The 22,661-nt window shown below is 41.6% G+C and overlaps 1 protein-coding gene across 1 annotated transcript; it reads left to right on the forward strand.

Moving 5' to 3' along the window:
* Nucleotides 1–730: 730 nt before the first annotated feature.
* Nucleotides 731–21,465, forward strand: CWC25 (CWC25 spliceosome associated protein homolog). Its single transcript, XM_006214228.4, has 10 exons — nucleotides 731–901; nucleotides 3,195–3,367; nucleotides 9,198–9,434; nucleotides 11,764–11,833; nucleotides 12,543–12,670; nucleotides 13,291–13,354; nucleotides 13,954–14,153; nucleotides 14,534–14,632; nucleotides 20,053–20,214; nucleotides 20,702–21,465. Exons 1-10 carry the CDS (start codon nucleotides 884–886, stop codon nucleotides 20,814–20,816), a joined length of 1,266 nt encoding a protein of 421 aa, XP_006214290.1. The 5' UTR covers nucleotides 731–883; the 3' UTR covers nucleotides 20,817–21,465.
* Nucleotides 21,466–22,661: the final 1,196 nt, after the last annotated feature.

The raw sequence follows: 22,661 nt of genomic DNA on the forward strand, positions 1-22,661 counted from the left end.
AACTCGTTTCAAGTTTGCCTAAGACGGAGAAGAGTGCAGCAGCTGGGGGAAAGACAGAGGCCTTTTTTTTTTTCCCCTTTTGTTTTTTTAAGGATCAGTTGAACGTATCTAAAACGATGATCAAAAGCCAATATACAGGGAGACAGAGGAGAGAAGGAGGAATTGAATAATACCAGATGTGAGGGGTGGGATCCAGGGCAGATAGGAGGGAAGCCTCTTTCACCGTGAAAGAAAGGAAAGTAAAGAAGGGAAGTTGGCAGATTCTAAAGGTTTGGTGCAGGGAAGCTGATGGAACTTTGGTTCGATGGTTTCTATTTAACTCGGTAAAATGGGCCCAGAGTAAGGGGGCTGGCAATGACTCAAGGTCTGAGGATAGTGGGGTTTGAAGAGCCTTTCGGAAACGCCGGGCGGCCTAGGATGGTCCACGCTGGAGTCTCGAGAGGGAGACCCCCAGTACAGCTCGGAGGTGACGCCGTCGTGGTGCGCTGCCATGGCAACAGAACCGCGGGATCAGGCCCAGGACCAGTTGTAACCCGACAGAGTCGCGACGTTTTAACACACTTCGAGAAACCAGGAGAGGTGCCAGCCCAAGGCGTCCAAAATGAAACCAGACCCCGCGATATCACCGCCACAACCTGTGGAACTGCCCGTGACGTTACCGCCACGCAGCGCGACAGCGAGTATTACACGTCATCGTCCTGAGACGCGGTCGCTGGAATAGGACGCCCTCCCGGAAGTGGGCTCAGAATCGGCAGAGAAAGTGGCAGTCTGTAGCCCCCGGGACCAGTTCTGGGGAGGTCGCAGCTGAATTATTTCTCTGCGTTTCTTCTCGATTCTTCCTGAGTCTTCCAGGTTCACCTAGCGAGGAAACGTCTCCACCATCATGGGGGGCGGAGACCTCGTAAGTGAGGGAGCCCAGGGTTGGGGAGGACTGAGGCCGGAGACCGACTGGGGCTGGGGGCGGAAATTGGCGGGGGTGGGAGCGGGTAACCATGGCAATGCAGCTGTGCTTTCGGAGAGAGGAAGCTATATCCCTGGACATGGGATGAATCGTTAAGGCCATGGAGGGACGGGGGGAGACTTGGGGAGGTGTGTGAGGTGTGTCGCCAAGGGTGGCAGGTGGTGGTTGTTGACGGGGAGTGCCTTCCGGTTGGAAATTCTGAGCAGGCCCGGGGGCGGTTGGAATCCTGGCTAGGAAAGGAGGCGGGTATGAAGGACATGTCACGCAGACTTTGTTTTGTATACCTTGTCTTGGGACACATCTTTCCTCAGCTACGAGTTCCGTCATGTCCTGGGCTGTAGTAGGGGTGATTTTGTGTTCCATTCTCCTGGTCCGTGAGCCATGTCCTGAGTCTATTTTAAGCCTGAAGAGCTCTTTCTTATGTTCCCCTTTCTGATTTCCACTCCTTCTGGTCTGCATTCTGGTCTGTAGAGGCAGAGCTTTCTTCTGAAGTCATAGCACTTAATATAAGTTATGTGTTTATTTCTCTTAAACTGTGTAGTTCACTTGTAGGGGGCTAAGGCCCCTAACTGGACAGATGTACACACAAGAGCATAGTGCAAGATCAGAAAAATGCTTATGTCCTGAAACTGCAGCTAATTGAATCAGCAGATAGATCTGTTTAGTCACCTGTCCAGTAGCTATATTGAAATTTGTCAGGTGTTATCAATTAGCATGAGTTACAAGATGCCATCAAGGTTCCTCCAATTCAGTGTCTTCAAGTAGCCACATTAGGGACAGGAAAGCTCTAATCCAGAGTTTCTCACTCTCATTTGACACTATTGACATTTTGGACTGGATAATTCTTTGTTGTGTGTGTGCTTTTGTGCATGTAGGATGTTTAGCAGCATCCCTGGCCTCTAGCCCCTGAGCCCTTTTCCCTAAGTTGTGACAACCAAAAATGTCTCCAGACATTGCCAAATGTTCCCTGGTAGGCAAAGTCACGCATATTGAAGGTGAGAGAGAAGAACCATTAGGACAAGGTACAGGGTGGAGGAGAAAGGAAGGACTGAACAACCTGACAAAGGGAAAGGGAGGACAAGAAGAGAGAGAAAAGGAAAAAAAAGGGAGCCCTCATTGACTGAACACCTTCCACATGCTGGGTACCTTGTGTCCCTTTTCTCATTTAGACTTCTTAACTAGTCTTCAAGCTTGGTCCTCTCCAAACCAATATATGGTGGAGAGGTAGGTAATTTGGTCTGTTTGTTTGCTTGTTTGTTTTAATGGAGGTACTGGGGATTGAACCCATGCTGAGCACACCCTCTACCCCTGAGCTGTACCCTACCACCCTCTAGTCCATTCTTAACATGCTAGGCTGGTCATGCCTCTCACCTGCATATGAATGTTTAGTGTTTTCCACTAAAATCCAATCCCTTAACATGGCTTAGAAGGCCCTTAATCTGTTGCTTTCTTAGGTTGACTTCATCTTAAGCCTGCTTTCCATCAGCTTTCTCTCCCATCTCCAGCCACGCTGAATTATTTATATGATATTCTTTCTCACCACTGGGCCTGCAGTTGTGTGTACTGTTCTTTCTGCTTGGAAACCTACACTTGTCCTCCCCTCTTCTTACATCACTGGGCTAATTTGTAATTGTTCTTAAATGTCACTTCCTCCAGGAAACCTTCCCTGATTGGGAAGCTGAACCAAAGCAGTGGCTCATGGGGAGGAGGGAGAGGAGAAGCATTCCTTGAGGGTGAAGGGGAAGATCCGAACCAGGGGGAGAATCTTGGGAAGGAAGGTTGAAAGAGGTACTAGGTGGGGTTGTAAACCATGCAAGTTTCTGGCAGGTTAAGTGGACTCAAGGAAAAGAAGATTGTGTTCATAAGAATGAATGTCCAGTGCCAAAGGCACTTGAGTTCTTTTGCCTTTCAGAGTCTATCCCTTCCCATGTCCCTGTCCCATTCCTCTTGTATTGTCATCATCAACCCTGACTTCTGGCATGGCCAGTGGAGGTCAGACTCATAGACATTTCAGGTTAGAAGTGTTTGGAGGGAATTTTGGAGGGGCCTGTTCTACCCTGAAGCTTTATGTACTTAAACAAACCACCCTCTGGTGTGTGAGAGATTACTGCCATTATTAAAGGCATCTCACCTCACATGCCTGCCTGGGCTTGAATAGAGAAGTGGGCCAGGTGGGACTGATTATACTCACCCACTCCGTGCATTGTTTTCTCCCTCCTTTCATTTACCGCAGAATCTGAAGAAGAGCTGGCACCCTCAGACCCTCCGCAATGTGGAGAAAGTGTGGAAGGCCGAGCAGAAGCATGAGGCTGAGCGCAAGAAGATTGAGGAGCTTCAGCGGGAGCTGCGGGAGGAGAGGGCCCGGGAGGAGATGCAGCGCTATGCAGAGGATGTCGGGGCTGTCAAGTAAGCGGGGATATGTGGGGTGGTTTGGGCTGGAGGTGCCGTGGTGTGTGGGGAATTGCAGGATGGGCCTGCAGGTGTATTGTCCAATTGTTACATAACAGCTTGGTTAAGAGCGTGGGTGTTGGAGACAGGCTGACCTGGGTTCTAAGGCTGGCTTTGCAAGGACTAGCCTAGCCATGTAACTGGGAGCAAGTTTCGGAGCCTTGGTTACCTCAGTAGAACCCGGGGAGGGAGAGTACCCAGCATCTAAGGTTTGTTGAGGATCAAATGAGGTAACGTATAAATGACGTAGTGTAGGCCAGGTTAGTGGTAGATGATTGACGTGACTCTGACTGAAGATGAGTGCCTCTACCCTGCCTCTCCATGTGTGTTGAGGCTGCAGTCCTGCTTTTGTTTATTTATATATTGCAGACTCATTTTAGGGGGCAGGGACGTCTCATGGAAGGAAGTGGAGAGTGTGTGTGTCAGTAAAAGCTGTGTAACTGTGACTGTGGACAGTTCTGTTCACTTTTACCTGACTTCAGTTTCCTCCTGTATAAATAGGAGTTGCGATTGATAATTACCCTGCCCATTTCATGAAAGGGGGTGAAAGTAAATGTTTTCTGAGAAAAATGAAAGGCATAAAATATAGAACACTTTCCTAAATCAGAATTGAATAAAACTAGACAGACTAAAATGTGTAGTCTGTACTATCCCTTGTTCATATCCTGTGGGCAAGTCTCCAGGGTGGCATGTGCCACACTTACCCCACTGGATATAGAGGGCTTTTTCTTAATTTCATGACAGGAGATTTGGGACATTCAGGGTGTGTGTGTGTGTGTGTGTGTGTGTCAGAGAGAGAGAGGCTTAGTTTCAATTCATGGAAAAGGCATTTTAGAATTTAGGATAACAGTCATGTTCTTTCAGGATAATGGATTGGGAAGAAGGTCTTTCTGACTTAAGTATGAAATCTGGAATGTTTTAAAATAAACTGAGTTTTAGAATTTTTAAGTATACTATATTTAGGGCATTAATATACAAAATGAGGTAAAGAGAATGGGATTTTGTAAGTTTTTTTAACCATGGATACACATTAGTTTACTTTATGTACTTTGTGTAAGTTATATTCTTTATAATTTAAAGCAAATAAATTTCACACACTTGAATTAATTCTTGGGCAGCTTGTAAGACTTTTTAAATTGAAGTATAGTCAGTTTACAATGTGTCAATTTCTGGTATACAGCATAATGTTCCAGTCATACATATACATACATATATTTGTTTTCATATTCTTTTTCATTAGGTTACTACAAGATATTGAATATAGTTCCCTGTGCTGTACAGCAGAAACTTATTATTTATCTATTTTATATAAAGTACTTAATATTTGCAAATCTCGAACTCCCAGTTTATCCCTTCCCAACCCTGTCCCCCCAGGAACTATGTTTGTTTACTATGTCTGTGAGTCTGTTTCTGTTTTGTAGATAAGTTCATTAGTGTCTTCTTTTTTCTTTTTTTAGATTCTACATATAAGTGATATCATACGGTATTTTTCTTTCTCTTTCTGGCTTACTTCACTTAGAATGACATTCTCCAGGTCCATCCTTCTTGCTGCAAATGGCATTATTTCATTCTTTTACATGGCAGAATAGTATTCCATTATATAAATATACTGCAACTCTTTTATCCAGTCATCTGTCGATGGACACTTAGGTTGCTTCCATGTCTTGGCTGTTGTAAATAGTGCTGCTGTGAACATTGAGGTGCATGTAACTTTTTGAATTAGAGTTCCCTCTGGATATATGCCCAGGAGTGGGATTGCTAGATCATATGGTAAATCTATTTTTAGTTTTTTGAGGAATCTCCATACTGTTTTCCTTAATGGCTGCAGCAAACTACATTCCCACCAGCAATGTAGGAGGGTTCCCTTTTCTCGACACCCTCTCCAGCATTTATTATTTGTGAACTTTTAATGATGGCCATTCTGACTGGTGTGAGTTGATACCTCATTGTAGTTTTGATTTGCATTTGTCTGATAATTAGTGATATTCAGCATTTTTTCATGTGCCTGTTGGCCATTTGTATGTCTTCATTGGAGAATTGCTTGTTTAGGTTATAAGATGGTTTTATATGTGAAGTTTAAAATTTTGTGAACCCTTGATTTTTAAAACAGATGCCAATTTTAGACTGAATACCCATTAGTCATAAGAGTTTACTTTCCCACTAACCAAAAGTGAAAATTTATTTTGAAATTTTTATTCAGCCACACATTACATATTACGTGCCTGATGTGTCAGAAATTTGGGCTGTGCAGAGTCTAATTAATGAGATCAGAGTATAGGTGAACAGCTTCAGAGTTGGGAGTCATTGTTTATCCTGTTGCTGACCTTCCTGCCCTCTTGTCTGGTTGTCAATGGGAGGAAGGTGATTTTATATTTTTTTAATTTTTTTGCCCCCTCGCATATCCTCCAACATTATGAAACACAAAGGTTAGCATGTTGGTCCCTGTTTTCAGTCTTTACTTGCAGGTATACTTGGACTATCAGCTTTCCCAACTGACTGGTTTGTGTAGTTCTTTGCACAGTGTTGTGCTTTTCATTTTCCAATAAAAACTCTTTACTATTTAACAGTTCACTTCTATGGCTCAGATCATCTTTTCTGTGTTTGTAATGCATCTCTCTTGAAACAAAGAAAAACCTTAATAGGCACATTATCTTGATCTTCAAATCCCTGTTTGCAATGGAGTATTGCTTTAGTATTTACTGATAATATTAGAAAGTTGTGTTTTCTAAGCAATGGTCTATTGCAGCATTTTTCAACTCTTGTACTTTAGAGTGTCCTTGGAAGATTAAATAAATAAAGATCAGAGTGAGGGGGGAGGGTATAGTTCAGTGATAGGATGTGTGCTTAGCATGCATGAGGTCCTGGGTTCAAGCCCCAGTAGCTCCACTAAATAAACAAACAAACCTACTTACCTACCCCCCCACCAAAAAAAAAAATAAAAGATGGGAGTGATTCACACCCACCTAAGCAGACTCCCTAAGAATAGCAGAGGGTGTGTGGGGCTAGGGCATCTATATATTTTAAGAGCTCCCTGGTTGAGCTTCACAGGCAGCCTTGATTGAGAATATGTTCTGTATCCTTAATAATGGCAACAGCAAAAATCTATAGATCATTGCGTTTTTATATGACTTTTACCCCAAATCTTTTCTCACTGAAAAACTCAGAGAGATGGTTTTGTTGAAAAACAGTGAGAGGTCGTGGTTACCAGCTCCATTTTATTTACTTTTTACTTTTTATTTATTATTTATTTATTTATTTGACAGGGGGAGGTAATTAGGTTTATTTACTTTTTTTAGAGGAGTTTCTGGGGATTGAACCCAGGACCTCATGCTTGCTAAGCGAGCGCTCTACCACATGAGCTACACCCTCCCCCACCAGCTCCATTTTAGACATGAGGACATGGACATGCACAGAAGTCACTTGCACGGTTACCCAGCTGCTTAGTGGTGGAACCATGCCAAGTCCTGTGGCGCTGGATCTCAGCTATATAACATGTTCTCTTACTCAGGGGCCTGAGTAGTACTGATGTTAGTTGAGTCCTTTTAAAACTAGCTGGAGCCATGAAAATACTAGTTTATAGAAGTACCTGTCTTCATTTTTCATGTCGTTTCTTCTGTGTTTGACTCAGTCGCCTTTCCCCAGAAACGTTTTGCTCCTTTGCCTACAGGTTCCTGGCTCTCCTGCCACTTCCTGTCATCCCTTCTCTTTTTTCCACTTAACTTCATTCTTTTCTCTTGTCTCATAACTGCTCATGCTCCCAAGACTTTCTGCTCTTCTCCCTTTATTCTCTAAGAGCACCTTCATTCCTCTAGTAGCAGTGTCTACTTCATGGGGATGATGCCCACGTTTATCCCACCCAAACTATGTCTCTGTATATTCAGGCAGTTCTGCCTTCAGTGAGTGTCCCAAAGTCACCTCAACATATACTTCAGCTCTCATCGGCACTGTTTGGTAATTTGTTGACCTCTGTGCCTCATCTTATAACTTGTGTGCAGCTCGGCTCCCTGAGTCTTTTTCATCCTTCTGACCTTACTCATCTGCCTGGCACATAGGAGGTACGCTGAGTCAGTGTTTACAGATGAATAAGTGAATATTTATGCCCAGCTCCCTGATCCGGGTTAGTGTCAGCATGATCCCGCGAGTCATCTTTGACATGTCTTTTTAGAATCCCCCGTACCCAAACACTGACTTTCCTTCAGAAAGTACTGCCCAGCTCCAGACCCATTGCCCATGAAATGTTAAATGTTGAACACATTACACAGCTATTTGGATTCACGGGTGAGTAAACTGTAATCCCAGCATCTAGGCATGTGAGAAAGCCCGTGGGTGAGACAAAACACATACGCAGATGATGAAAGACTAGCCAGTGTTTATTTAGTACTGACTTAGTGCCATGTACTCTTCTGAACACCTTAAAATTCGTTGACTTTTTAAATTTCCAACAACCCTGTGAGGTAGGTACTGTTTTATCCCCGTTTTGCAGATGAGGATACCAGTGCTGCTGGCATGGCTCCTGTAAAGGCAGCACCTGTGACAGAGTTCCAGAGATGTTCTTTCCCTCTAACATGAGCCATACTGCAGTCAGTCATGGAAGACAGACCTCCCTAAACTGTAAAGCCACCTTCCAACTGTGGAGGCCTGGTTTTAATAGCTGTCAAACTCCCTTGTAGTTTCTGGTTTACTCCCACTGGATAATGGTGAAAACCTTTAATTGCCTGAAAGTCACCACTATCTATGGTACCCATCATAAAGGCCCCACCACAGTCTTCCACAGTTCTCCGGGGCAAAACTCTCGCTCATACTCCTCCGTCTCAATTCCAGAGTGAGGTTGGGCAAGGTGGGTGGAGTCTGACCCCAGTGACCCACAATCAGTTCTTAATTATAAACTATAGTGTTTCTCAAACTAATCCTTTTAATAGGAAAAAAAAAAACCTAAAGGGTTATGACCCTGTATTATTGGTTTGTTATTTAAAATGTTCAAAGACATAACTAGAAAGCTATTTTTGCTCATGGTTGTTATATAATCTGAAACAAAATAAATGTACAAAATAAAGTCATATTAAAAAATCATTGAGTCTAGTGTAATAGATGACACTGCTTTGATGAAACTACTTGCGATGTGAGTGTGGTATTGGCTGCTCCAACACGTGCTCTGATGAATTCAGCACACCTTTACTCTCTGTTGCGTGAGGCTCAATTTTCTCACCACTTTTTTTCTCTCGGAACCACAGGGAGCTATTTGTCGTGATACTGTGACATAATTTGGCCTCCCTCTTTTGGCTTGAAGGCGTAACTTGTTAAGTGATCTCTGGTCTTTTCTCATTATCCCGTCAAATGTAGCCTTACCGCTGGTGCCAGTGTGACAAGCACCAAAACCTGCAGTAAACACAACTGCATGTGTGGTCTCTGAGACTGCTGTTGGTGATGACATGATCTAGGATACGCATATTAGCTGTTTCAGATTATCCTAAAAGTGAAAGCATGACGTGAAGGCTTTGTAAGGGAGACTCGAGAAGCCGGGAGCAAAGATCCATACCCTAGATTGAAGGGCCTTTTTTCCCCCTCATAAATTGTGTTAAGTTTGTGGAAACGGTCTCTCCATTAAAGTGTAAGTTCTGTGACAGCAGGCACCACTTCCCAAGTGCTGCAGGGAATGTGGTGGTCAGCCTTTGCTAAGGTGCCTGTAGAATGTGGTTTTTCATCCCTCTTGTTCAGGTTTTGTGTGTAGGTTAGCAAGAGTCAGCATTTTCTTTGACTGTTTTTTTTTTCTTTTCTTTTCTGAAACTAGAAAAAAGGAAGAAAAATTGGACTGGATGTACCAGGGTCCCGGTGGGATGGTGAACCGTGATGAGTACTTGCTGGGGCGCCCCATTGACAAATACGTTTTTGAGAAGTTGGAGGAGAAGGAGGCAGGCTGTTCTTCTGAGACAGGACTGCTCCCGGGCTCTATCTTTGCCCCGTCGGGTGCCAATTCCCTTCTAGACATGGCCAGCAAAATCCGGGAGGATCCACTCTTCATCATCAGGTACTGCTGAGGGGCTGGGAAGGGGGTTTTATTACAGAGATGCTTAGCAGAGACGTTATCTAGCCTCTCGCTTCACAGTTGGTTTCCTGTTGGCTTTTGTCTGCCACGTAAAAGGATTTGTCTCCATGTGGCCTTCTGACTTTGGGAAGGAGGCTCCATTAATGGTGCCTGATCTCGGACATATGGGAAAAGATCGGTAAATGGACCAGACCAGACGAGATTTATTCATTTACCTTTGGCTCTTAAACAAAAACAAGAGGTGGAAGCAAGATGAGAGAGGCTGGCAGCTTCTTGGAAATTTGGGAATATGTGGAGATTGGCTAGGTGGGTGAACAGGCCTCCCTTCCTTTTTTTTTTTTAATTTGTAAGTTAAATGCGAACAGATATTTTTATTATTGTATTCCCTGCTTTTTTTTTTCCTTCAGCAGAACCCTTTAAAGAGAAACTGTAGAATCTTACTTGAAACCGTAATATGTAACAGATCAAAGTAGAGCTGCATTTTGGGTGCTAAATTGAAATCATGCTCTGTGGTTTGTTTGGTTTTTTTTTCATTTAATTTGCATTATTTTATTTCAGATGTGTAAGGTTGAACATTGAAAAATGTGATTTACATTTGTTTTGAAAATTTCTTGAAAGTTATTTATATATTAAAGATGTGTGTATATATACATAAAGATATTGTATATGTATATGTAAATATTTTGTCCCATTTTGTTAGCTTCTTAATTAATTAATTAATGGTGGTAACATTAATGTCGTGGCATACATAACATAAGATTTACCATCTTAACTATAAGTGTACAGTTTAGTGGCAGTAAGTACATTCACATTGTGCAACCATCACCACCACACACCTCCAGGACTTTTTCATCTTTGCAGCTGAAACTTCATACTCATTAAACACTAAGTCCCTATTCCCTCCTCTCCCCATGGCCAACACCATTCTTTCTGTCTCTATGAATGTAACTACTCTAGTCACCCCATAGAAGTGGAATCATATGCTGTTTGTCCTCTTATGACGAGCCTGTTTCACTAGCATAAAGTCTTCAAGGTTCATCCCTGTTGTAATATGTGTCGGAATTTCCTTTTTAAAAATTGTGGTAAAATACGCAGAAGATTTACCATTTTAACCATTTTAAGTGTTCAGTTCACTAGTAAGGGTATCCAAATTGTTATGCAGTCAACCTCCAGAAGTCTTTCATCTTGCAAAACTGAAAATCTATACCCGTTAAACAACAAACTCTTCATTTCCCTCTACCACCCAACCCCAGCCCCTGGGAACTACTATTGTACTTTATTTCTAGAAGTTGGTCTATTCTGAACCTTATAAAAGTGAAATCATTCAATATTTGTTTTTTTTGTGACTGGCTAATTTCACATAGCATAATGTCTTTAAGGTTCATCTGTGTTAGAGCATGTATCAGAATTTCCTTCCTTTTTAAGGCTGCATAATATTCCATTGCATGTTTATACCACATTTTTTAATCTGTTCATCTGTTACGCACATTTGAGTTATTTCCACCTTTTGGCTGTTGTGGAAAGTGTTGCTGTGAACATTGGTGTACAGATATTTTGCATATTATTTTATAAACTCTGTTTTTTCACCTAATCATGTATGTAGGACATCTTTCTGTATTGCTGACTATGCTTCTATAACATCTTATTTAATATCTGTATTATAGATATACCATAATTTATTTTATTAATACTCTCTTATTGGGTCCCTAACTTGTTTCCAAGTTTTCATTGTTATAATATGAACAACTTTTTAGTGACCTTCCTTGATTATATCCTTACAATAACAAATTCTTGAGGAAGCATTTATAAGATTAAAGAGTTTGTGAGTATGTGCAGGCTGTGAAAAGTGTTGCCAAATTGTCCTCCAGAAAGGCTGACTGGTTTATCCTCCTGTTAACAATATATGAGAGAGGACTTCTTAAAAGAGGAATCCATTCTTTTTATTTCCTGTTTGGGGGTGGGTTTCATGCTAAACAGTGGCGGTAGTATTGACGTGTTGCATCCACGATACACAGGATGACATACATGTACTTGACCACTTGGGAAGCCCTGAGCATGAAGCCTAACAAAAACAGACCAAATTCACTTTCTTGCACAGCAGGGAACAACTCTCCCCACAATATTCAATTCCTTGTGCAGATTTGGGGAAGATTTTTGGCTTCCACACCGTCATACAGATTTCAGCATAGGGCCTGTCTGCATGCATCTGGAAAAAAGATTGCTGCATAGAATTGTGGAGAGTAGTATGAAGATTTAATCCCCTTTCCAAAAGAAAAAATCATGATTTTTGTAATTTCTTCTCTTTCTTTAGGAAGAAAGAGGAGGAGAAAAAAAGAGAGGTATTGAATAATCCTGTGAAAATGAAGAAAATCAAAGAATTGGTAAGTAGTGCATCATCATCTAAGCATCAGGAGTATCTTTTAGCTGCTTAACCTGAGAACTTCTCTCCATTTGCTCTTAGGAGAGGGAAGACAGGATGGCTTTAAACATTTTTGTCTTTTAGAGACCTTCTCCTGATGATTTTATGCCATCTTAATACCAAGCTTAATTAAGCTTGATTTTCTCTTTTATGTCTTTTGGTTGGAAAAGCACCATGTGATGTCATTTTTCCAGAAAAAAAGGGAGTATTGGGATATGATGTGGAAAATCATGATCAGATAGTACATTCAGGAGATCAGGTGCTAGCAAGCCTCAGGGCCCATTCATCATTCACATAATATATTATGTGATTGTTTCTTGGATCAGTTGGTAAGGAAAATTTAAAGATGATCTTGCAGTCCCTGATTACTCTCAGTGGAGTTGAAGTTCATTTGACAGAATGGAAATTCCTAGGCCGTGGTCTGGGGACTGTTTCAAAACACAAATTGCAAACCCCCACCCCAGAGTTTCCAGTCAGCAGTCTCGGGGGCATTTGAGCACAACGAGGGTTAAGACCCTTCACTCTTGTCCACATGGGAAGTCTGATAATGCCCTGCATCCCCGTAGACCCAGAGGCACGGAGTCAGGTGGTTTGCACATGACCCAGTCCCCTCAGAGGCACTGACAGGCATCTCAGTAATCTTGCGTGCTTATGTTCTGGGTATTTTCTAGTTGCAAATGAGTCTGGAAAAAAAAGAGAAGAAGAAAAAGAAGGAGAAGAAAAAGAAGCACAAGAAACACAAGCACAGAAGCTCAAGTAGCGATCGTTGCAGCAGCGAGGACGAGCGCAGCCGGGGGAGGTGAGTGAGTGGAGGTGGCTCCTTCATCGTGGATTCACTCACTCATTCACTCCACAGATATTAACTGAACGTCTGCTCCACGCTGGCAACTGCCAGGTACTGGGGTTTCAGTGGAGAACGCTCGTACACCGGGCCCTGCCCACAGAGCTTGCCATCTAGCACTAGAGTTCCTGGAGATGTTGGCAAGACTCCGTGACAAAGCTGACTGTAGCCGTGGCAGTCTTAGGTCAGATGTCCTGGGTGTGACTTCCGTCTCAGCTTGTGATCCCTCCAAGACTGAAGTGGATTTTATGTAGGCTTTTTTTGAAATGCATTAACGGGCCCATGTGGGCCCGTGCTGTGTGTCTTCCCTGTGGGAGCAGTCAGCACTGTCGCTGCTGACTCACTATTCGTCCCTAGAATAGCAGCACAAGGTGAGAGGAGAATGTGTTTGGGGTGTTGGGGTTGGAAAGCTAGGCCCACGGCTTTTCACAAGAAAAACATGACTGTGCTGATGCATCTTGTAGCAAAGATGGAGAAACACACTCCCAAGTGAGAGCAGGAAGCATGTTTCAGCACAAGAGATTTAAACTGGACCTCTGTGCATTTTCTTTTTCAATGACTGTGTTTTAATTTCTTAGGTCTCAAAAGAAGATGGCAAATTCTTCCCCTGTTTCGTCCAGAGTCCCTGGATATGGCTTACAGGTAAGGATGTGGGCTTCTCAAAGGGAGTGGATATGGGACTGTAGAATGTGTCAACCTGGCAGACTTTTTAGACATAGAGCATTTTTTAGCAGCCAGTCAAACATGCAGAAAGAAGGGAGTTTGGGCAGCATAGGCTGGGGTTGCTGGGAACTGGCCCATTCCTTATCCCTGAGAGTCTGACTGGGTGATGGCCCTCTGAGCAGAGAGGCTCAGCCACCAGTGGGCATTTAGGCATTCCACCCATCTCTCTGTAGATAATTTACATGGAATTGCATATTTTAAGCATACAGGTTGATGACTAACAAATACACATCCCTCTGAATTCCCTTTTTCCCCTCAGTGTGTATATACTGTCCTCCGTTTTTTACCTCCTGCTCTTCCTTAGGCTGCAGTGAAGAGCCAGTCCAGTTTAGGTAGTTGGGTGATACTTCAGGACATTCTGAAGATAACTTTCCTAAATTTCTACAGCTCTTGGTGATAACTCTGGGATGGGATTGGTATACCCAGGTGGCTCCATACAGAGCCAACTTAGTGCTCATTCATTTTCTTGTTTCACTGCATTTTCTCCTGAGCTTTTCTTCCTTTCCTTGACGATTTAGCTCAGGAACTCTGACCATAACCAGGGACTGCAGGCCGAGCAGAAGGGAGTGCATGGGTTGAAGAATTATTCCAGGTCCAGAAGCTCCTCTCATTCACCTCCCAGACATGCCAGCAAGAAGCGCACCAGAGATGCAGTGTGCCGGGACAGGAGGTCTCGATCCCCAGGCAGAAGGTCACGGTCCCCAAGGCCAAGCAAGCTGTGAGTGTGGAAATTCACTGGGAAATAACCTATGGACGTGGGGACCTGCTTACAGCTGGTATTTGCTTTTGGCAATAACCTATTCATCAGCTTCTCCAGATGTCTTTGCTTTGTTATTGTCTTTATTTTTTAATTTATTTTTAATGTGAAGCTCAGGCCCCTAGGACTGCATATTTATAAATATGAAATCTCTGAAGTGAGATTAATATCCAGTCTTATGTATCCTTATGCCTTTGTTTTTCTTCCACTCCTGCCCTCTGTTTTCTTCAATTTGAATTAGAATTCTGCAACTGTTAGCTTTTCCTCCATTGTTTGAGGGACATGATAAAAGCCCCTGTATTGAAAAAGCTTCTCTCCTCTCTTCCCTCTGTCTGTTACAGGCACAACTCTAAGGTAAACAGGAGAGACAGAGGCCGAACTAAGAGCCCATCACCGAAAAAAGAGGTCTACCAAAGGCGGCATGCTCCTGGATACACTAGGTGAGTCAAACCCAGAAGGTTCACCTCAGACTCGCAGGCCTGAGTGCAGGAGTGGCTTAAGCCCAGGCAAATGGATAATCTAATCTATATCACCTTTTTGCCCAACCCACTTTTATTCATCTTGTCAACTTTTAACCATCTGCCCTGCCACGCCTCACTCCCCCTCCGCCATACTAGTCCCATTGAAAGGACAAAGTAAATAGATTGAACTATTTGAACTATATTGAACTAATGAATAGTTGACTAAGTGACTGTCTCTCAACATCTGTAAACACGTTCTCACAGAGATTTCCACAGAAAAGCTTTTCTTAAGAGAGTGCTTTCTTGAGACATCAGTTGAAAGGGAAGCACGATGCTTCCCCTGAGGGCAGACACCCGAAGATAAACTCTGTTGTTTGAGTTGGGTGTGGCATGGGTCAGACAGAACAGGGGTGTGCAGTCTTGAGACCTGAAGGGAGTTGGCTGTGCCTATGAAAGGCTGTCCCTTGGAGTCTTGATTGCTCTTAGAAGTTTAGATGAGATTGGCAACTTCTGTATACTTCCTTTAACTCCACACTCCAAACTGGCTGCACGTTAGAATCATCTGGAAAACTTTTTTAAAAAGGCCAGAATCCCATCATCCAACTGTACCCGAGCCCTATTACATCATAATCTCTGGGGCTGGGCCCAGACATCAGTATTTTGAAAGCTCCCCAGTGATTCCAATGCACAGCCAGCACTGAGAGTCTACAGCAACCTCTTTTATTCACTGTGTTGTTAGAAGGGAGGCAGACCCTAAGTTTCCTTTTAATTTTTAATTATCTGATTCCCTAAGTTTAAGGTTTAGTTTTGACCAGCAACTTTCTAAAATGTGTTACATATTTCCCTGCCTTCCCAGATAAGGGAGGGTTTTTTATGCATAATTTAATCTTTTATTGGTGACACTGGGTCAGTCCTTCAGCTATGCTGTAATTCATGCAGCTCTGAGGGACGGATGCTCACGAGTGTGTGTATTTTTTATTATATTTTAAGGTTCTTGGTCAGCACATGAGTCTGCTTTTCAGAATCCTGCTTTGTTTTTCTCTTTTGCCATCTGCCATCACTGGAATTTGTGTTACTTTGTCAGCCTTTCTTATTGCCCTCAGGATTTTTGTTGAATTTTGGGATTTAAAATGAGTTAAGAGTGCTTGCTTCGACAGCATGTATACTAAAAGTGGGAATGACACAGATTATTTACAATTGCTGAGACATGGAAATAACCTCAGTGTCCATCAGCAGATGAATGGATAAAGAAGATGTATATATATATATACATACACACACAATGAAATACTACTCAGCCATAGAAAAGAGTAAAATTTTGCCATTTTGCAGCAACATGAATGGACTTGGAGGATACTATGCTAAGTGAAATAAATCAGACAGAGAAAGATAAATACTATATGATATCACTTGTATGTGGAATCTGCAAAATACAGGAAACTAAATATAACAGAAGAAGCAGACTCAGATATAGAGAACAAACTAGTGGTTACTGGTAGGGGAGGGGTAGTATAAGGTCGGGGACTGTGAGGTACAAACTATTGGGTGACAGGATCAAGGATATACTGTACAACACGGGATATAGCTAATATTGTATAGTAACTGTAAATGGAAAACAAACTTTAAAAATTGTATAAAAATAAAGTTGGCAGGGAGGGTATATCTCAGTGGTAGAGTACATGCTTAGCATGTGCAAGGTCCTAGGTTCAATCCCCAGTACCTCCATGAAAGAAAGAAATAATCAAATTACCTCCCCTGCAAAAAAAATTTTAAATGTTAAAAAATAAATACATAAAATGAGTAAATGACCTTGTCTTTTAAGAGTAGAAACATAGAAACTTGAATGCATGGATTTTGTAATAAATCTGTTTTGGTTGGTGTTTCAGGTAGTTGAACACCGAAGTTGTAACCTAGACAATGCTGAATTAAGATGAAAAGAGAAAATTTACACCTATAAAAACCTTTCTTGGCACTATTTAAAGGCCTGAGAGTTTAAATTTTTTTTGAGTTTTCTTTTGTGTGTATGTTTTCTTTTAATTAGTGATTAAAACAACTTTCTTATCATTTGAAAAGATGAAGCTTCTCTTTTGCAGTGAGGTTCTCAATTTAAAGTGATTTTTATAGACTAAGAGTATTTTTTTCTCTTAAATTTTTTTGGGAGGCTGTGGGATTCCACATTATTTTTCTATTTTTCATTGCTTTCAGTGCTTCCTAAATTTCTTATAGTCAACTCAGCACTTAAATAATTTTTTAAAAATGTGTATGCTTAAAACAAACTAACAAAAAAACACTACTATAAAGTCACACCCCAGAAGTGGCTAAAATTCCTTCTATTGGGCTTGTAAATTGCCCAGAACAAAAGTGGGAAGAGGGAATAGAAGGTGGAGTTACTATTCTTGCAGTCATTACTATTATTATGGAGGCACAATTTCTTAAATTGTTTTGATCAAATAATACAGGCACTTTTTAAAAGTGTTGTTAGTTACAATATTATATTGTCTCAGGTGTACAACATAGTGATTCAATATTTTTATAGATTATACTCCATTTAAAATTACAGAATATTGGCTATATTCCCTGTGCTGTACAATATATCCTTGTAGCTTATTTATTTTCCACTGAAGTGCAGTTGATGTACAATATTTCATAAGTTACAGGTATACACAGTGATTCACAATTTTAAAAAATTATACTCCATTTATAGTTATTATAAAATATTGGTTGGGGGAGGATATAGCTCAAGTGGTAGAGCGCGTGCTTAGCGTGCATAAGATCCTGGGTTCAATCCCCAGTCCCTCTAAAAATAAACAAATAAACAAAATAAACTAAATTACCTCTCCCACCTAAATAAATAAATTTTAAAAAAAGAAAAAAATATTGGTTATATTCCCTGTGTTGTACAATTTATCCTTCCTTGTAGTTTATTTGTTCTATACATAGTAGTTTGTACCTCTTAATCCCCTACCCCTATCTTGCCCCTCTCCATCCCTGTCCCCACTGGTAATCACTAGTTTGTTCTCTATATCTGTGTGTGTGTTTCTGTTTTGTTACAGTCATTCATTTTAATTTTTTAGATTCCACATGTAAGTAATAACGTACAGGCAATCTCTGTCTAACTTATTTCACTAAGCATAATACCCTCCAGGTCAGGTCCATCTATGTTGTTGCAAGTGGCAAAATTTTCATTCTATTTTATTTTCTTTCCTAAAAAAAAATTTTTTTTAATGGAGGTACTTACTAGAGATTGAACCCAGGACTTCATGCATACTAAGCATGTGCCCTACCACTGGGCTGTTTCCCTCCCCCCCTTAATTTTCATTCTTTTTTTGGCTGAGTAATATTCCAGTGTGTGTGTGTATGTGGATATAGATATAGATATAGATATGTATCACATCTTTATCCATTCTTCTATTGATGGACACCACTTAGGTTGCTTCCATATCTTGGCTATTGTAAATAATACTGCTGTGAACACTGGGGTGCATGTATCTTTTCAAATTAGTGTTTTTGTTTTCTTTAGATATATACTGAGAAGTAGAATTGCTGGGTCATGTGCCAGTTCTATTTTTAGTTCTTTTGAGGAACCTCCATACAATTTTCCATAGTGGCTATACTAATTTACATTCCTACCAACAGGGTACTAGGGTTCCCTTTTCTCCACATCCTCAGCCAACCTTTGTTATTTGTGGTCTTTTTTTTTTTTAATTTGTGGTCTCTTTAATAGTCATTCTGCAGGTGTGAGGTGATATTTCATTGTAGTTTTGATTTGCAGTTCCCTGATGATTAGCAGTGTTGAGCATCTTTTCATGTGCCTGTTGGAAAAATGTCTGTTCAGGTCTTCTGCCTATTTTTTAATTAAGTTATTTGTTTTTGATATTGAGTTGTATGAGCTGTTTATGTAATTTGGATATTAACCCCTTGTTAGTCAGATCATTTACAAATATTTTCTCCCGTTCAGTAGGTTGTCTTTTTGTTTTTTGTGTTTCCTTTATTATGCAAAAGCATTTAATTAGGTTCCATTTATTTATTTTTGCTTTTGTTTGTCTGCCTGAGGAGACAGATCCAAAAAAATACTGCTACAACTTATGTCAAAGAGTGTTCTGCCTGTGTTTCTTCTAAGAGTTTTATGGATTCTGGTCTTATATTTAGGCCTTTTATTCATTTTGAGTTTATTTTTGTGTATGGTGTGAGAAAATGTTCTGTTTCATTCTTTTGTATATAGTTGTCTATTGTGGTTCTCTTGTGTGGTTCTGTTTCTCCAGAAACTATCAGAGGGTCTACCCTCTGGAGTGTCTCCTGTAGATGTTTGGGAGAGAAGTCACTGGCTTCCCTGAGTCAGGCATGAGGACCCAGGGGTGTCTTAATTGCTCCTTATACAGACTTTAAATTAGTCCCTTTGTTTTCAGCCCTGTGCTTCATTCTCCGCAGTACTTGGTGCCTGCAGTCCCTGAACCTCTCCTTGATTTTGCAGTCTGAATCCACTTGCTTCAGATCAGGATCAGGCACTTAGGATTCAGTTTCTTCTTATCTGTTAAGTGGTTACCTCTCCTTCATCTATTTCCTCTTCTGCCAATTTGTTCACATCTCTTATCCAGTTTTATCTCCTCTCCCATTCTCTTTGTGGTTTCATCTGTTTTATTTAGTGGTGTTTTTGAAGGGAAGCCTTGTCATTTCACTACAGATCACTAAATGTTGGATTTTAGCATCTTAAGTTTATTTCTCAAAATTGGGCTCCTACTCCCTTATGGGAGTCCAGTCATTATTTTTCCTTTTAAAGGGGGACCTGTACATCACATCAATTTGAGAATCAATGGATTTGGATTTCTGACATTGTTAAATAGTGTTAAGCTGTTTCATCACGTCCTCTTCTTGCTCATCTTTTGCAGTGAGTGCCAGGAACAAAGACTACCCATTACTGTCTGAGGCTAAGTAGAATTCTTCAGGCATCTGCCTCTAGCTTAGCCCTAAAGTGGTATACTCAATGTGTTGCACCCCTGAATTTCTAAGCATGTCAAGTGGGTAGGTGGTAGATATCAACCATCACATGGGTAAATTAAGTCCTCAGTTCTTCTGTAAGTTGTTGAGCAAACGATTGGAATATAGTTGCTATAGATTTAGGTTCCTGATTTGCTCTCATTTTTTTTGTATTTAATGTTTCAGAATAATTACCCCAGAGATTATTGAGTGAGACTATGGAATCCTTCATTTAAAAGTCTGACCAAGATGTTAGGAAGGAAGAAACCTCATGCTGAGCCTGGCACTGGGCTAGGCATTTCCATGGGAAGAGAGCCGTGAGCTGGAGAACCCAGGGTCCTGCCTGGTTTCTCTTCTCCCTGTGGTGTCCCTAGTTTTTTTTCTGGGAGAGAAGTAGACCTTAGGGTGGCTTTTATGTTCAACAGAAAGCTCTCATCAGAGGAACTAGAGCGAAAACGGCAAGAGATGATGGAAAACGCCAAGTGGCGGGAGGAGGAGAGGCTGAACATCCTTAAGAGGCACGCAAAGGATGACGAACGGGAGCAGAGGCTGGAGAAGCTGGACTCCCGGGATGGGAAGTTTATCCAGTAAGTGCATCTTTTTCCTGCCTAACGGCTTTCATGGAGATAGTCCCAAGGAGGCAGTTGGGCATCTGAGTCATTCATTGTGTTCCTGGTGTTTCTGCGTCTGTGCAGAGAGAACACCAAGCTCAGCCTCCAGATACTTTTATTATTACTCCCAGCTTTTGGCCACACTGGGATGTTTGTCATTTGAATGCAGAAGTGAATTGGTATTTTCACTGAATCTCCTTGGCCTTCCTTGTAAATAAGAATTCATGGCTCAGGAAGCCTTTTTCAAATGAAGCTTTGACTTACTTTCCAAAACAGATAAATTTTCCCGTAACAATTTATAAAACAGTTGAGTTCCAGATGGATCACTTTTATCTACATGGGCTTAAGAGGGCTTGTGTTTCTACCGCTGTTTTATGACTGGCAACTTCTTGTTCTAAATCTGCCAGACAGTCGACCAGTTGACAGATGTTTGTTACCTACTTTCACCTGTCTTCTCTTCTAGCCGCATGAAGTTAGAGAGCGCATCTACCTCGTCCCTGGAGGATCGGGTGAAGCGGAATATTTACTCTCTACAGAGAACCTCAGTAGCTCTGGAGAAGAACTTCATGAAAAGATGAAAGCCATCCCCTCTTGCTGGTTTTCCTGAATTTTCCAGGGAGGCTGCCCACTCCTTAAAAATTCTCTTTATAAGAGTTCAAATGGCTTTTTCCACAGATGTCAAACCACCACTGTTCAAAGTGACTCTCCTCCATGGATTCCGGAAACAGCCCACTTCTTTTGAGAACCAGTGTGACTTGCTCTATAGGACCCTCAGTAACTTTCACTGGGTGCAGAGTGGGTTTTAAACTGTTTTTTAATGGGTGGGCACTAGGTGTGAGTACTCATCCTGTTCTGGAATACTACACCCTGTGGTCTTGAGAGCTTATGCCTCCTCCCTCCATCTGTGTGAACAGACCTATTCTAGCACCTCAGTATAGACTGGACCTTTCAGAAACCTCTGTCTCCAGAGTCACCCAGATAGATTGTGTTTACTGGGGTAAAAGAACATTTACTTGATTTAGTAGATAATGTGATGGAATGATGTCAGATTAGGGCAGAGCTAAGGGAGTGACAAAGAATCTGGAAAGGAAAACAATGCAAAAAAACCCCTAAATGAACTGTTGAACCATTTGGACTATCTTTCAAACTGTAAAGTATAGTGTGTATATGTACAAATGTATAATTTTTACATGCTTTTGAAAAAAAGAAGTTAGCTTTGTGAGAGTATCTTGCTTGGTAAGTGACTTTACTATGTAACGGAACCGCATTGTATCTTGTTATCAAGTAACCCAGTAAGGCAGGTCAGCTTTTCTTTCCTCTTTGAATCTGGCTAGTTTTGGAGGGGCCTGGGTTTATTGGTAGGATCTAGGGTATCTGTCATTTTACACTGCTTAGAGTCTCCCATGTGGGCAGTGCAGTGTTGAAGTCAAATGATTTTAGGAGTCAGGACCAAATGGCCAGTGTGCTCCCTGTTGGCTCTTACAGAAAATAAAATGGAAGCTATTTATTTAATGGCTTCCTTTTTATCATGTAGTAATCTTACTACAGTTCTAGATTTTCAGGGGTTGTTTGCTGTTATTTTTTAGTCAGATATTTAAAAAAATCCCAAACTCATGGATCAGTCTACTATCTTTACTCCTTTTCCTTCTCTTCTTTCACCAGAAGCCCTCATTTGACCCATGAACTCCTAGGCATTCTTGACCCCACACATTAGCTGGGCTAGTTCCTTGTTCTGCTAATTCCTAATTCTGCTTAAAACGAATTTGGATTTTTTTTTGGTCACTTATAATACCGAGCACTGTAATGCTTAAAACCCAGTCCTTCCCCAGAGAGAAAATACATTCACTTGTTAGTCATTTAATCACCTCATCCTGCTTCCCTATGATAGGGTGAATTATGTCTTTTATTTTATTACTTGGTAATAAAGGCTATATTTATTTTTATAACTGTAAAGAGCCACCTGTGATGAGTACTGAATCCCTCAATTCCCTTGCAGAACAATACTGACCCGCAACTTGTAACCCAATGTATGGAGAGTAAGAGAGGGATTATGTAGGAAAGCGTGGGCAGTTTACTCAAATATTTCATCAAGTGAGCCAGAGAGTAAGACGATTATGATTCTCTGCTGAAGGATAGGTGACTTAAGGTATCAGCCAGTCTGGCCAGTCTCTGAACTCGACCCTATGGAGGTATGGGGCCAGCGGCAGGTGGGTGGCAGCGGGACCCATTCATAAAACCCAGGGCTCCCAGCTGGCTTCCCTCATTGGCCCTGGGGGGAGGGGGCGTGTCCCGCGGGTGGAGCGCGCCCCGGGCCCAGGGGAGTGGGAAGATCCACGCTTGGGTGGAGCCAGGGGGCATTCCTTGTTTTTCCCGGCAGGACTTCTTTTCCCCTCGCTGTGTTTCTCCTCTCTCCCCCGGGGTGG

The sequence above is a fragment of the Vicugna pacos genome, chromosome 16 (assembly GCF_048564905.1).
Source record: "Vicugna pacos chromosome 16, VicPac4, whole genome shotgun sequence".
NCBI classification, from domain to species: Eukaryota; Metazoa; Chordata; class Mammalia; order Artiodactyla; family Camelidae; genus Vicugna; species Vicugna pacos.

What these genes read in the sequence shown, in the direction of transcription:
- CWC25 (XM_006214228.4), top strand. An exon ending in GAGGATGTCGGGGCTGTCAA is followed by an intron (nt 3,368 to 9,197) that starts GTAAGCGGGGAT and finishes TTCTGAAACTAG; the next exon opens with AAAAAAGGAAGAAAAATTGG. An exon ending in GATCCACTCTTCATCATCAG is followed by an intron (nt 9,435 to 11,763) that starts GTACTGCTGAGG and finishes CTCTTTCTTTAG; the next exon opens with GAAGAAAGAGGAGGAGAAAA.